At 47.0% G+C, this 15,239-nt stretch overlaps 1 protein-coding gene across 4 annotated transcripts in view; it reads right to left on the bottom strand.

Moving 5' to 3' along the window:
- Positions 1-15,239, bottom strand: part of SNX29 (sorting nexin 29) — a 394,246-nt gene that overhangs the window by 195,632 nt on the left and 183,375 nt on the right. For all 4 annotated transcript variants that reach the window (XM_045542623.1, XM_045542624.1, XM_045542625.1 and 1 more), the window contains one exon: positions 5,292-5,398. In XM_045542623.1, the coding sequence (XP_045398579.1) occupies positions 5,292-5,398 (107 nt within the window). The remainder of the gene's footprint in view (positions 1-5,291; positions 5,399-15,239) is intronic.

Raw genomic sequence — 15,239 nt, 5'->3', positions numbered from 1 at the left:
ATTAGTCTATTGAATAAATGCGTATTGCTAATTGCTATTGAACAATGGCCTGCCAAGCACTGTTGCATTTGTGTATAACTCAGTAGTTAAAGTCCCCATCGCCCTAGCTCAGGTCACATGCGCATCCCTGAGCCACAAAGGCAGCAGAATACTTGGATTTACTGTCCCACCAAGACAGCAAGCAATGGTGGAGAAGTCATCCTGCCAAAGGGAATCAGAACAAAAGGGAGAAAAGAAACCACAAAGACACCTCTGTCTGCTACAGCCACTGATCTGGGTTCTTTATGTTGAATTCCCAAAGCAAACCCGCCAGCAGATATTCTTGGCTGCGGGACATCAACAGAGAGCCTGAGGCTTAGAGAGGCCGGGTGGCCTGCCCAGGAACACAGGCAGTGGGTGGCAAACCTGAACTCAGTTTGCCATGGGACGCCATGTGCTTTTCCAAGCCACCAGGCTGCAGAAGGCGACGACAAAGAGATGCAGGATCAAAGTCCAAATGCCACCACTATTTTCAAAGGCAACAGCTGGAATAGAATGGAAAATCGCTGGGGATGAGTCTAAACCAAAGGAATTGTACTTAAAAAAAGGTAAAAAAGCAAGAGTCTTAGAAGAGACCTATCTTGGATGTGTCCAATATCTTTTATCTTCAAAACCCTTGGTGAGAATAGTGGCTTCTCTTCTGATGTCTTAGACCTTCAAGAAGGATAAGGAAGTTTACAGAAGAAATTCTGAGCCTCATCACTATCAGTCCCAAAGGAGGAGGGAAGAACTATCTAAAGAAGCCGCAGTTGGGTGCCGAGCTCTGCAAAACTGCCATAAAAGGCAGAGATCCTGGCCTGTGGGTGTTGCTACCTCTGCGCTTCCACCTGCCTCCCCACGAGCAGAACAGCAAGCTCCTTCAACACAGGGACTGACCTGCGTTCATCTTTTTACCTAGGACCAGTCTTGGGGACATAAAGAGGTAATGCTACTCACAGATGAAACATCAATAACTTTGCCACCAAAGTCACTTTGCAGTCAAGAAAGAAGGACTCAATCTAGGGAAGAGAATGCCACTTGAAGAACGTCTATGTCAGCCTCTCATCTTTCTTGGTTCACCTCCTGGAATCGTCAACACTACTGCTCCAGGGTAGGGGAAAAAGGAAGCTAAAGGTTAGACACTTAGAAGGTGCTCAATGCACGTGTTCTAGGCGAGTCGGCACCATCTGCCACGTGACGTCCTCTCCAGCCTCTCCAAGCTATGCTTCCCCCTAAACTTGAGGGCCAGAAGAAAGTTTGCCTCCTCTAAGGGACCCATTTCCTCATACCAGGTATCTAATCCTTTCCACCAGGGTACTCTGAGCCATATTTAGGACTTAGCTGTGGTGCCTTATACAATTCAGTCTTAATCTGGGGTCCTAGAACTCATATTTGTCATCCTTCAAGCACGACACTAAACAACTGAATCCACTGAACAGGTTGGCATTCTGTTCAGTATTTGCAGAGCTACTACTATCTGCTGTTAAGCAATGAAGATACAACTAAAAAGGCAATGCCCACCCTACCACTAAGGAGCTACCCCCGATGATCTATTACAAGTCACTTTGGGTGCTGTTTCCAGCCACAGATAAGACAGGTTCTTCCCTTCTCCAGTGACAAAGGGTGTCAACATCCTCCTCCCAGCACTATTGCAAACGGCTGATGCTGCCAGTCTCTGTTATCTACTGCTAAGGCACCTCCTCGTGTCCTTTCAATCATTCTCCTCAATGTCACTAGCGACTGTCTCTCCTCTTCTGTCAAGTTGATCTCTTTCTTCTTCCTCTTCTTCAATGAGCTCGGCCTTCCGGAACATGGGAGAAGGGTTATGGGTTTGGGCTCCGGTGCTCAACTGCCTTGGTGATGCAAATCCAGTCCTGTTTCTTACCAGCTAAGAAATCTTGAGCAATTTACTAAACCTCTCAAAGCTTATCTGTGAGCTGGAGAGAGCGACAGCACCCCCCTCAAGGAACACGAGTTCACTTACCTAAGAGCCTTGGCACAGTGCCTGGCACTAAAAGCACGCACCCGACAGCTGCTGCTAGTGTAACAGTGACTGCTACGCTATCTGAAAACTAGTGTTTCTACGCCTGCCAGATTCACCTCCACCTGCCACAGCTCTCCTGTCCCTCCTGCTTTCCAAAGTTAATCACGGGGTGCCAAGAACAATCTTTATACCTCTAGTCCTCGGCGCTGATGCTCACCAGCTATTAAAAGGTGACTGACTTGATGGTGTCAACTTTAGGTTCTGAGCTGTCCTGGATGTGGGATTCCAGGTCGCCGAGCACGGATGTGCAGTGTGTACGTACGTGTAGGTAAGTAAGCTGGTCTTCGTGCTCTCAAAGTCAGACACCTGGAGCAAGAATGCTCAGGAACTCCCCTGGCATCGGGACCAATCACCACGCTCGGTGTGTTCCCAATAGCCATATTACCTAAAATAAAATGTCTCTTTTTCCTCTGCCCTTCGACACGGAAAGAAACGGCATCAACCTTTCCCCACATTCTTTCATTACTCCACTCTGACACGTGTTTACAACTCTCTAAGAATCGACCCATTAGTTAAATGACAGAGCAGCATCATGGGGGATGTCGTGAAGGGCCCGATGAATACAAACACAAAGGGTTCGGGAAAACGCTGATGCAATGAAATGCTAATGCTACTCACAAATGAAAGATCACTGACAGGACCTCACTTTGCAACCAAGGAAGAATGAATCTGGGTAGTAAATGTCACATGAGGACATCTCTGCTTCAACCTCACATGTCCCTCGGCTTGCTGAGTAGATCCGGCAAGAGAAATAAATCTTCACACCTGAACCTCTAGCCCTGTCATCTGGCAGGTCGGCACTAACGCTCATGGCGACAAGGCCAACCAGGCAATGGAGGGACAGTCGCTCCCCACACACCTGACCTTCTCCACACATCACAGCTGAAGTCGACACACAGCGATGATGAGGTAATGATGGGATGTCCACAGTGGTGACATGGCCTTCCAGGTCACTGTCTGACCCACCTTCCTCTCCAGCCATGGTGCCACCTCTCTCCCCACCTTGTCCACCCTGTCCCAGACCTGTGGGTCTCCTTTCTGCTCCTGCTCACTCTTTCCCTGAACGAGGCCTTTGTTCTTGCTGCTCCTGTGGAGCAAGTAAGTGTCCAATTAAACACTAATATGAACCATCCAGCCACCCGGCCCACGAATGAACCAGCGGCGCTCAGCTCAGCAGCTCCGGCAGCTCAGCTCAGCGGCCAGCCGACGTCTTCGCCAGCCCTGCCGGCGGCCCTGCGGCTGGAGGGATCCACGCTGAGAATGCTGCCCCAGGTCCAGCATGTTCAATGAACTCCGGGAAGTGGCACTTTCACCACCCTGCCCTGGGCTGACAGAGTCCTGCCAGCTGCACCCTGGTTGCCCCAGAGGACCGGAACCTTTCGACCCACTTTCACTCCAATAACCCTTTCGCCCTTCCTGGCTCATCATTCATTCAATAAACCCAGACATCCCTGTCCTAGGAGAACCTTAAAAATACCTTCATTCAAGGCTTAATTAAACCACTTACCATTTGTCAAGAAATGTCCACTGAGTATACAGAGAAGAACAAGACACAGCCCTGCCTTCCAAGGACTCAAAGTCTACTCGGGGAAACAAACACACAAGTTGTCACAGCACTGAGACTGGAGCACTGCTCCCCTCTCCACGTGGGCCTTCCGGGCTCAGACTGATGGCCCAGCACCCTGGCACTGCCACCAGCCAACTCTGAGTCCACGAGGCCATGAGTGAGTCTCCAGGGAAGGACACAGTGGTGGGTGGAGGCCATGCAGGAAGGGACAGTCGCCCCAGGCTTTCCCAGCCTGGTTTTTGGCTCTTCCCCACCAGCCTGTTAAGACCCCAGCTTGCTTTCCCTTGAGCTCACTTGAGTTAGAATGCAAGTTGCTTCTAAAGTCACCTCCTTTCTTTAGAGTGAATTTAGGAACCAGACAAAACAGACCATAAAAATGGCAGCCTGAACCAGGAATAAGGTGAGAGGGGCTCATCCAAGGCCCTGGGCCTCTGAAACCCAGCCCCCAGCTCGAGCAGGTCTCCATAATGAGTGGGTGTTTTTCTAATTACAAAAATAAAACTCACTGTGGCAGATTTAGAAAGTACTGGAAGTGTCCTTGTATATTTACACGTGTATGTGTGTACATACAGACATGACTGACAATACTACCCACACCAAGGGACCACGACATACACACACACCTCATCAAATCCTTAGCCTCTCAGCTTCGTCACTGAATATGGTGATATTAATGGTTTCTGAATAAACTCCTTATCCTATCAAGGAAATACCTTTATTCTTCATTTATCAAGAATATTTTTATCCGATTTCAATAATGAACACAATAAAATGACTACATATAAATATCTGGTTTTTCTCCTTTAACCTACTAATGAGATGACTTACATGGATGAATTTTCCTAACATTAAACCTTGTAATCCTAAATAAACCCACTTTTTATGTGCATTGTTCTCTTAATATGTGACTGAATTTGATTAGATAGTATCTTTCTAGAATTTTTATACATTTACACACAAATGACACTAGAATAGTTGTGTTTTTTACACTATCTTTGTCAAATTTTTTGTATCAGGGTAATGCACAGTGAATCAAGATACAGATGTATACATATATGTATACACACACACACATACATGTGCTTTAAAGAAACGTAAACAGCAAAGGACTTGCTGTGAGTACCTTGAAGGTTTCCTGGGAATCACCATAAAACCATCTAGACATTTGACCTTCTAAGGAAGCAGTTCTTTGATTACATTTATAACTGTCTTCCACAGTGGTGGGGGTTTCTGTTGGTGTTTTTTTTTTTTTTGGTCCCCTCTGGCAGTCGGGCTCATCTTCATTAGTTCTATAACGAACGTTACCCTAGAGAACAGTCTACCTCATCCGCATGTACACATTTAACAAAGTTGTATATGATATTCTCTCCTGGTTTTATTCTCGAAATCTGAAGTTACATTTGTTTTCTTATTTTTAATGTTACATATTTATGTTTTCTCTGTTATTTCCTTACCACAGTGCCATAAGTTTCTAATTAAGGGATATTTTTCAAAAGATGAGCTCTTTTCTTTATGAAGTAAGCTGGTTTTATCTCGTTTTGTTTCGTGGGGGGTGTTCGGTTGTTTTGCTAACATCTCTTTTGAACAGGCTGGGCCTTTTTCCTGGCAAGTCCCCAAAGCAGCCACATCAGGAACAAGGACACATGAACTTGCTGGCCTTACCTCGATGAGCTTCCTTTCGTAGGAGCTGGCTAGTTCTTCGGCAACTTCTCCCGGCTTCTGTTCAGTTACTGTAACTTCTCCATCAACACTCCAAAGATTTGGCACCGCTTGAGAAAAAGAAAGACACTCCATAAATATTTTAACAGTAATCAAAAATTATTTTCCCAGTAAAAAAAAAAATTTCTTCTTTCCCAAGTGACTTCTCCAAAAGAAAAGCTCTTTAGAAGAAAACAAACCCACATAACTACCAATTACTTCAACACTGCAATATTTTCACAGAAGGACAATGAAATGAGTGATAAACTGGTTTTTTTTAAATGCAACAACTGTCATGAGATAGATGCACAGGGGGCCGGGGAATAATCTTGTCGCTACTTTCCATTTCGGGGGGGAAAACAGACAGTGCTTTGGCAAGACGTAAGAACCTACACTTGCATCTTTTGTATTTGCCAAATTTTTCTCCAACAAAAGAGCTATCCCGTGAGGTAGCACCTTTCCACAGCCAGAGGTGCGATAGTAATGGGGTCAGATTACGGGTAGAACCAAGAACTGGCATTTGTAAACCATGCTTAGGATGACAGCAAGGCAGCCTCTGGGAAAACTCTAAAACCACCATGTAACGTCAACGCAAAGACATGTCAAGAAGAGACTGGCTCCAAGGTCAAAGCAAGAACGAACACAGGAGACACGCCTGGGTATTGTTTCCACTGTCAGACACATGTCCACATACGCCCACTTTGCAGAGAAGAGCAAATAAAAAAAGACAGACAATAAACCTGATAGTTGCAGGAAAAGTAGAAAACGAGAGCAGGAAGAACTCCCACACCACGGGGTGAGACACAGATCCAGCGGCGCATTTGAAGCGTGTGGATTTGCCTCAAGTCTCAAAACGAGCATCCACCATGCAGACGGTTTCCTGTGTGCTCTGGGAGGCGAAACCCCCAGATAGCGCCTTGGATGAAACCAGTGAGAAATCAATAATTGCTACAACTGGAAAATGAAAAAGTGGCAACAGACTTGTTCTTCAGAGATACTGAGGCAACTACCCAAATCATTCATTTAAAAAGTTTCAAACAGCTGCCCCTGAGGAGTGGGATGCAGGGGAGGGGGAGGGGAGGCAGAGGTCTCGTGTCTTTTATAACAAGGCTAAGAGAACCGATGACTTTTTAATCTAGTGCCTGTAAAATTTCAATTTAAAAAAACAAAAGACATTTTTATAAACCATGTTATCAGTATTTGAGGGGAGACTTCGCTTAGAAACAGGACTTAGAGGCCGGGTGCGGTGGCTCATGCCTGTAGTAATCCCAGCACTCTGGGAGGCCGAGGTGGGAGGATCGCTTGAAGTCAGGAGTTTGAGACCAGCCTCAGCAAGGGTGAGGCCCCATCTCTACTAAAAATATAAAAAATTAGCCTGGTGTGGTGGTGCATGCCTGTAGTCCCAGCTACTTGGGAGGCTGAGGTGGGAGAATCACTTGAGCCCAAGAGTTTTTCAGGTTGCTGTGAGCTATGATGATGCCACTGCACTCTAGCTGGGGCAACAGAGTGAGACTCTGCCTCAAAAAAAAAAAGGGGGGGGGGTGCTGGGGGGAGAAAGAAAGAAACAGGACTTAGAAAAGTTCGGTGAGACAGAGCAGCACCGATCAGCAGGGCAGCGAGGGCAGAAGTGCCTTGGCAGTGGTCCCCATCGGGAAGTGGATGCCACTGGTTAGCAAAGCCTGGTGCATTATCACACACAACCAAGATGTGGAATTAACAGCCCCTGGTCTCCACCCAGCCCAGGCTACTTGCTTCCACAAGGACATCAGCTGATCTGGATCCACCCCACCTGCTTCAAGTCCACACAGCACATTAGCGATCGAGCTGCTGGCCTTCTGGCCCCAGGCACCAAGCCCTCGGTGACTATATTTAAGAGGAATCAGCAATCTTGAACACTAGAGGAGGAAGATGCATCAATAAGCTTCTGACCTTTAAGGACGGGCAAAGACCCTGGACAGCCATGAATTTAAAGAAATTCTTTTAGCAACTAGCCAGTCAACATTCCCTTGCAACTATTTGACCTCCTGTTGGCCTTGGTCAGCTCCTGCCGCTTTATTAAGCATGTCAAAAACTTCAATTCCATATATGAAGTAATAAAAAAAAATTCTAACTGTATATAATTTTCAGCAGGCAAGTTTAAAGATGGTCCCCAATGACCCCCCGCCTCCTGGTATCCACATTCTTATATAATCCCAACCCTTTGAGTACGGGCTGGACTTACGGACTCACCTCTAATGAAGAGAATATGGCAGAAGTGATGGGATGTCGTCTCAGAGTAAGTTATAAAAGGACTGTGGCTTCTGTCTGGGGTGGCCTCTCACTCACTCTTATGTGCTACCTTATGGAGAGAACTGATGGATCCAGCCAACAGCCCATGAGTGGCAGCGGACCCTCCCCCAGGTGAGCCTTGGGATGACAACTGCAGCCTCAGCTGACACCCTGATCGAGCTTAGGAGAGACCTGGAGCCAGGCACATGACTACGCCACACCCTGTCTGTCCCACACAAACTATGAGATAGTAAATGCTTGCTGTTTAAGCTGTTCAACTTTGGGGTAATTTGTTACACGGCAACAGATAACTAATATAGTACCTTCAATCATCCTGTAGGTATTGCTTGAGAGACTACTAAAAATAAGACTCTGAGTTGGAACACAGAGTTACAAAGACAGTGGTATGGTCCTACATGGCTGACCTTTACCAAAACCACAAAAACAAAAAGCTGAGGCAAACTTGCTCAATGTATTGCTATAGCTTAAGGCTTAGTATTTACAAAGTGAGAAAATCAACTCTGTAGTTAATTAAGGCACGAGAAGTCATGGGAAGGCAAGGCATGAGAAGTCACCTGATTGGGCTAAGTTCATGCAAGCACAGCGTCCGATTTGTGTATTTCCAAGACACGAAGGCTCATCTGCCCTGGGAGGAAGAGGACACTCTGGTATTCAAGGCAGGCAGCACAGTGAAAGTCTGAGGAATATTGAGTCATTTGAAAGCCCAAATAACAGGGTATGACCATTCTATATTCTTTGCACATTCCCCCCCAAAAAACCAATCAATTTGGAGATGATCGATTGTGATTAAATTCTGAAAATCAAATCTAAACAATAAATACAAATTTTTATGACTGATAGAACTGAAACTTTGTTTTTAAAATTATATCTTTCCCGAGGGTGATCCATTAGTTTTAAAATGGAAAGAATGGCAATATAATATCCCAGGAGAAAAACACACTTGTCTGTCATGTCAGTAATAGCTCACTCTGAATTCAAGAACACCAGGCTTTAAGACATCGGTGTGCAGCGCAATCTTAAGCCTAAAATTTAATCATTAACAGCTCCATCCATATTTGAGCCACTCTGACGGTATTTAGAACTGCATATTTTGCCCTGCATAAAAAGTGCAGCTGCCAGTATCCAACAAGACAGAAACTTTCATCTATGCAGTTGGATATATTCATTTCCAATAAGAAATTTATGCTGTGCATTAAAAAAACTGTAATACACAGGTCAAAAAGCAAAAAAATAAATAAGGGTTGTATTTAATGTACTAACCAAAATTTAAAAACTATATCCATATACGATGAGTTGCCATAGAAATCAAAATGATGATACTCCTTCAGCTTACATAGCACTTCGCAGTTTACACAGTGTTCTAACCTACAGAATCTCACTGGAGCCTCCAAACAGGATGCTTTCTGGCCATTTTAACCTCGTGCCAACTGTGAAGGTGTCAACACAGTTAACTGAGATCCTCCACTGACCCAATCAACCTAGTTACCATTCACATTATTCACAGGAAAATCTCCATTCTGTTTACTCGCCTATGCTCTGAGTGGTAGGCAATTTTCTCCTGCATTTTCCTGATGGCCTAATTATAAAGTTATAAGTTAGACTCCAAATGGAAAAAGAATGATTTGGCAACAACAATAAGCCTTCTCCTTTTACATTCAAACAGTCAGACACTGAAACTGTGTTTGGTAGAAGCACAAAGACATTTACTGGAAATCAGAAGTATTCTGCATGTTCCAGAAAAGCTGTGGGTTAGTTAGCACCCTTAGTAGGTCATATAAACTTCAGGAACATTCATAGTTTTTCACCTCGTTGCAGCCTGTCATATCTGTTTGGGGGTATCTGTGATAAGTCATCTGAGATAAGTAGACACTATGCTGGCCTTGCTAGCAGGCACCAGAGAACACATGGGGTTTTCTGCCTAAATTATTTTAAGCAAAACTTCCAATACCGCAGAGAGCAGCTTGGCAAACAGTGTGATGAGGTGACTTTTTGCTTTCAATTTGAACAAGCTTAGCATGACCCAGATGCAAACAGTGTGAGACGCTGGTGGCGAAAGTGGATAAAGAATCAGTTTAAATTCAGAGATGGTTTCCTAGGAGACACGAATGGACAAAAGGAGGTGTGCCCAGGTCCTGCCACAGCAGGCCAGGTTCTGGGTCTTGGGGAACCTGGGACACTTTAAGCTTCCAAAGGAGAAAAGCTTCCCCCTGGGTGATGTGCCAGTGATGCCTACAAGACAGCAGGTGCCCACGGTTGTTCCAGCAAAGGAAAGAATCTTCCTGACAGTAACACTCACCGTCTTCCAAGTGCCCACTGTGCCAAGGGGAGAGCATGGCAAACCCTGCCCCTCACCTCCACCTCCCAGCTCTGCACACAGGCCTGCCAACCCTGCCCCTCACCTCCTAGCTCTGCACATAGGCCTGCCAACCCTGCCCCTCACCTCCCGGCTATACACACAGGCCTGCCAACCCTGTCCCTCACCTCCACCTCCCAGCTCTGCACACAGGCCTGCCAACCCTGCCCCTCACCTCCCAGCTATACACACAGGCCTGCCAACCCTGTCCCTCACCCCCAGCTCTGCACACAGGCCTGCCAACCCTGTCCCTCACCCCCAGCTCTGCACACAGGCCTGCCAACCCTGCCCCCTCCCCATTCACCTGCCACAGGGCTCATGTCTCTCGAACCTCTCGCACTCCTACCTCTGTCTCAGCCTCTTCTTCCAGGAGAGCCCACTTACACCTCTGGTTAGGATGCTACTGGGACAGTCCAGGCAGGAGGTGATGACGCTGCCCTGGACCACGCTGAGAGTAATGGGTGTGACAAGGACTGGAAGAGGCTGGGAGGAAAAGTCGACAAGACTTGCTGACTGATTTGATGTGATGTTTGGGTGATGACAGGAGTCAAGGTCACACCAAGATTTTTGGCCTCAGCAACCTGGGAGAATGGAGCTGCCATTCTGCCGAGCTGGGGGACTGGGGCAGGGGCGAGCGGGGCGGGGGAGAGGTGAAGGATGACCAAGAGTTGGGCTGTCAGACAAGTCAGGCTCGATACAACCACTGGCTACTGGAGAAGAAATATCACAAATGCAGTAAGATTTATGAGTCTGGCATGTAGGGGAGAGATTTGAGTTAGAAATATAAAATTAGGATCCAACAGCATAAAGATGATAAAAACTCAGGATCAGGTGAAAGCACCCAACCTGTGAAAGCTCAGCTGCCTTCTGGTGTCATTGCGTACTTGTGACTCTAACTCGCCAGGCCCGGTGCTAAGTACTTTACTACACTGCTTCCTCTTGCAAGGTAGGTATTGTTAACCCCAGGAACACGAGTGTCTGAGGGGCCAAGTGGTTTTTCCCAAGGTCAGCTGTCCAACAGCACAGTCTGGAGTCCAGCCCAAGCCCGTGTTTGGCAGCGAAGAAGGAACGGCGCGACGCTGGCTCACTCTCTTGCTCAGACCTCGTCCAGCAAACACCACGAGGCCTCGAAGCTGAGGAAAACTTGGAAAAGAGGGAAGGGGTGTGAATCTTTCCCTGTCCCGGGGTTACAATGCAGACAGGGGTCACCCAACAACATCACCAGCGCCCTGCTCTGCTCCAGTTTCCCCAAAACCCAGTGCCACCCGGGCAGTGAGTCTCTGGCATCTCTCAGACAAGTTTCTTCTCAGGTTTTCTGACTTAACACTGAACACGTTACGGCTTTTGGAGATGGGGCAACAGAGGAACAGCTACAACCTTCCACCCCAGGGAAGGAGTCCCCCCAAAATGAGAAATATGTATTCGACCTCCAGTTTCCCAGGAGAACCCAGGCCACAGTACTGGGGAAGGAAGGGGGCATAAACAGACAAGAAACCGCAGCGCTGACGGCCACCCCCGCAGCGTGAGGGAAGGTTCCAGTTCCTGCCCTGGGCCCGGGCTCCAGCACAAAGCCACGGCAGCAACAAAGGGGCCGGAGAGAGACGGTTTCCTGGGCCCTTGGAGCGCAGCACCACAGGGACAATTCAAACGCTCCCACTTGGGGCTTGACATGCCACTGCACGACATCTCCACTTTATAAATGATAAAATGGAAGGCTGGTCTTCAGAACACACGGTGGCAGATGCAGTAATACAAACCTGTCTGCCTGATTTCAAAACTCCGCGTTCTTCCCGACTCACCGCATTGCTGCTCTGCTAGCAGGAGCCTGCTCTCCCTGCAGCACCCATCTCCACCTGCAACAGACCTCCAAAGCCTCGTGCTCAAGTGCCGAAGGAAACCTACTTTCCTATACGCATCTCTCTCTCTCTCTCTCTCTCTCTCTCTCTCTCTCTCTCTCTCACACACACACACACACACACACACACATGTGCACACACACTTACATTTCCGGTTGCCTATTCATGGTTTAAGAAAACTAAATTCCCCACTCTCCAGAAAGTTGATACCAAATTCTTTAAAAGCACCTCACAGATAGCTGATTCTCTGGCAAAAAGCAGAGGGCTCTGGTGATACCCAAGCCAAGAAAACACTACCCAAAGAGTGCAAACTTAACTGGATCCCTCAAGGAGAGAACCAAGAACCATGTGACTGGAGTGGGATATTCTTTTTATACAACAGATGGTAAATTGTACATGATCAAAAGTGTGGGCAGAGACACAGGACATCCCTGGATTCAAATCTTGGCTCTGTCACAGTGACACTGTAATTCATAGTGTGTGTGTGTGTGTGTGTGTGTGTGTGTGTGTGTGGTCTTCCCTCATTTCTGGCATACAGCTCCTAGAACCTTTGGAATCTCCAAAGTGACAAGTGTCTTCGTGTATGCTACTGAGATGACTGGTCGGGGGAGGGGGGGCTCCTGGACAGCCTCAGGAGGGGCTGGTTGCCGAGGGAACCAACCACATGATTACAGAGTGGGAACTTTCAGCTCCCCATCCCCACCCTCACCTGCCCCCACTTTCTGGAAGGGAAGAAGGGACTGAAGGTTGAGTCAATCCTCACTGGCCAATGATTGAATCAATCGTTCCTACATGATGGAGCCTCCGGAAAAACCCAAAGGACAGGGTTCCCTGAGCTTCCCAGTTGCTGAACACACGGGAGGTGGTGCCCAGAGCCGGCATGGAAGTTCCACACCCCTTCCACCATCCTTGCCCTACGCGTCTCTTCCATCCGCTGTTGCTGAGCTGTATCCTTTATAGTGAGTAAGTGTAGCACTTTCCTCAGTTCTGTCAGCTGTTCCAGCAAATGATCAAACCCAAGGGGGAGGGGTCATGGGAACCTCCAATTTATACCCAGTTGGTCAGAAGCACAGGTGACCTGGACTTGCAAACAGCATCTTAAATAAGGGGCAGCCTCGTGGGACTAAGCCCGTACCCAGTGGGGTTTGTGCCAATTTCAGCTCTTGTCAGAAGTGAACTGAGTTGTAGGACACCCAGCTGGCATTGGAGAATTGCCTGGTGTGGAAGAAACCCCCACACACCTGGTGTCAAAAGTCAAGTATTGAGAGTGATGTGAGTACAGAAGGAAAAACAGTTCATCTCTCCCTACAAATGTCACTAACTAGCAGGACATCTCGGCACATCACTTCCCTGAGCCTCAGTTTCCTCACCTGTGAAACGGGGATAATACCTCTCGTGAGAATTACCATGAGAAAAATAGAAGCTACTGTATGTTCTCACTCCAAGCATTACAGATATGAGAATTTTTTAAAAGACAATGCAAAGTGAGAGCCTGACTTCTTTTCAAAATCGGAATGCCTCTCCATGAAGTTTCCATCTCTAATCGGTCTTGCCAAAGAAATCTGCATACCTGTTTAGACACTGCTTCTCTCTTCTAAGAGATCAGCTAAATACATGATGGGTACACAGGACAGCTGGGAATGGCGGCTGCGTGAAACCAGAACTGTCATCACACCCTTGGCCAGCTACATTATCACCCGCTCACGTGACATAGCCCAGCAGAGCCTCTGATGGAAACTTCAGAGTTGTGTTTTTCTCCCTAAGTGAAAAGCAGGTTCTCCCCACTGAACACTCCTTCCTTCCTAGAATAAAACAAGCAGATCGGCGTGCCAGACAGAGTGACATCCTGCCCTGATCCAAGCGCGGTAAAAGTGCCGAACAGAACTCTGGGCCCACGAAGGGTCAGCTTTTCAGCGAAGGGACAAGGTAACCAGCATGACGCCAAATGTTTTTAAAACAGCTCCTCCAAACTGCAGATGTACCTATTAAATAGGTTCAAAAATTAAACTAGTAACAGAAATGCGTGTGCTGTGGTTCTAGTCTGGTGAGAGGGGAGGTTATACACGGTGGTCTGAGCACAGACAAAGGACACGGCCAGGCTATTAACTGTGGTGCCCCGGAGCGTGGAGAAGAGCAGATAAGCATTTTCATTCTAAACCTTTGAGGCGTTTTTATTTGGAGCAACAAGCACGTGTGACTTCTGCAATTCATTCTCAAAGCAGCAGAGCTACACATATCAGAGGCAGGAACTGTTCACCTGTAAGGCCTGGGTTTACGGGAAACAAAACCTTCCTTGGGAAATTACTGTACAACGTGCCCTTAAGAAGAAATCCTTGGAATTTCAAAAGCCCATACAGAGGATTTCCCTGACCCGCCCCAGTCCTAGCACTCCAGACCACGCCACAGGCAGTTAGATGTGGTGCGGCTAAAAGTGACACGTGTCAATAGAATGAGGGGGGGCACAACAAAGCAAAAGGCACAGAGGCTGAAGCCAGACAGCCCTGGTTCAAATCCCAGCTCAGCCCCTTTCTGCAAGGTGCTCAGCTGCCCTGAGCAAGCTCCCACTGGGTACAGAGGCAATCGTCGCACCTGTCTTGCAGGGTGACATTAGACGGTGCATCAAGGAAGCGGATGAAGCAACCACAAAGGTGTCTGGTGCACGGAGCACCCCGCATACGTGGTGATGACGGTGGCAGCCACTGGAGTCATTAATGGAACAGCAGATCATGACCTTGACTGCCTACCTAGATTAGAAGTTGCACAATGGCAAAGATTCCATCCTGTTTCCCTGAACCCATGAAACATCCAGAATCAGACAGGGCACAAAATTGCCTCTCAATACTTCCTGACTGAATTACTGACCAATATTTAACTCCATCCTGACTGTATAAACCTACCCCCAAAATCAGTCAACGAACACAAAATTTGTTACTCATACTAGGCATGCCACCCAACGAACAAGGTATACTTACTGTACTCCTCAGACCTTGTCATGTTTTCCCTTTATTTCTTTAAAAAGTTTATTTTCTTGAATTAAATAATATGTGTTCACTGCAAAAAAAAAATCTATTTTTACATTTTTATGACCCTGTTTGGACAAATGCCAGAACCCTGCAAATCAAGGAATAGGTATAGGGTATAAATCACAACTCAGCCAACAAATCATATGATAATCCATTCTTTTTTTTTGAGATAGGGTCTCACTATGTTGCCCAGGCTGGTCTCAGACTCCTAGGCTTAAGCGATCCTCCTTTAGCCTCCTGAGTAGCTGGGATGACAGGTGTGTACCACCACACCCAGATAATACTGCATTATATATCTAGACAGTTTATATGCTCTCAAAGGTGTGTACTCTCTCACTGGATCCATACAACTAGTCAAGAAGTTGGGCAACTGTCCAAGAAGAGAGGGTCT

The sequence above is a fragment of the Lemur catta genome, chromosome 2, assembly GCF_020740605.2.
Source record: "Lemur catta isolate mLemCat1 chromosome 2, mLemCat1.pri, whole genome shotgun sequence".
In the NCBI taxonomy this organism is placed as follows: Eukaryota; Metazoa; Chordata; class Mammalia; order Primates; family Lemuridae; genus Lemur; species Lemur catta.
Note: the sequence above shows the minus strand (reverse complement) of the source record. Positions and strands in the feature narration are given on the sequence as shown.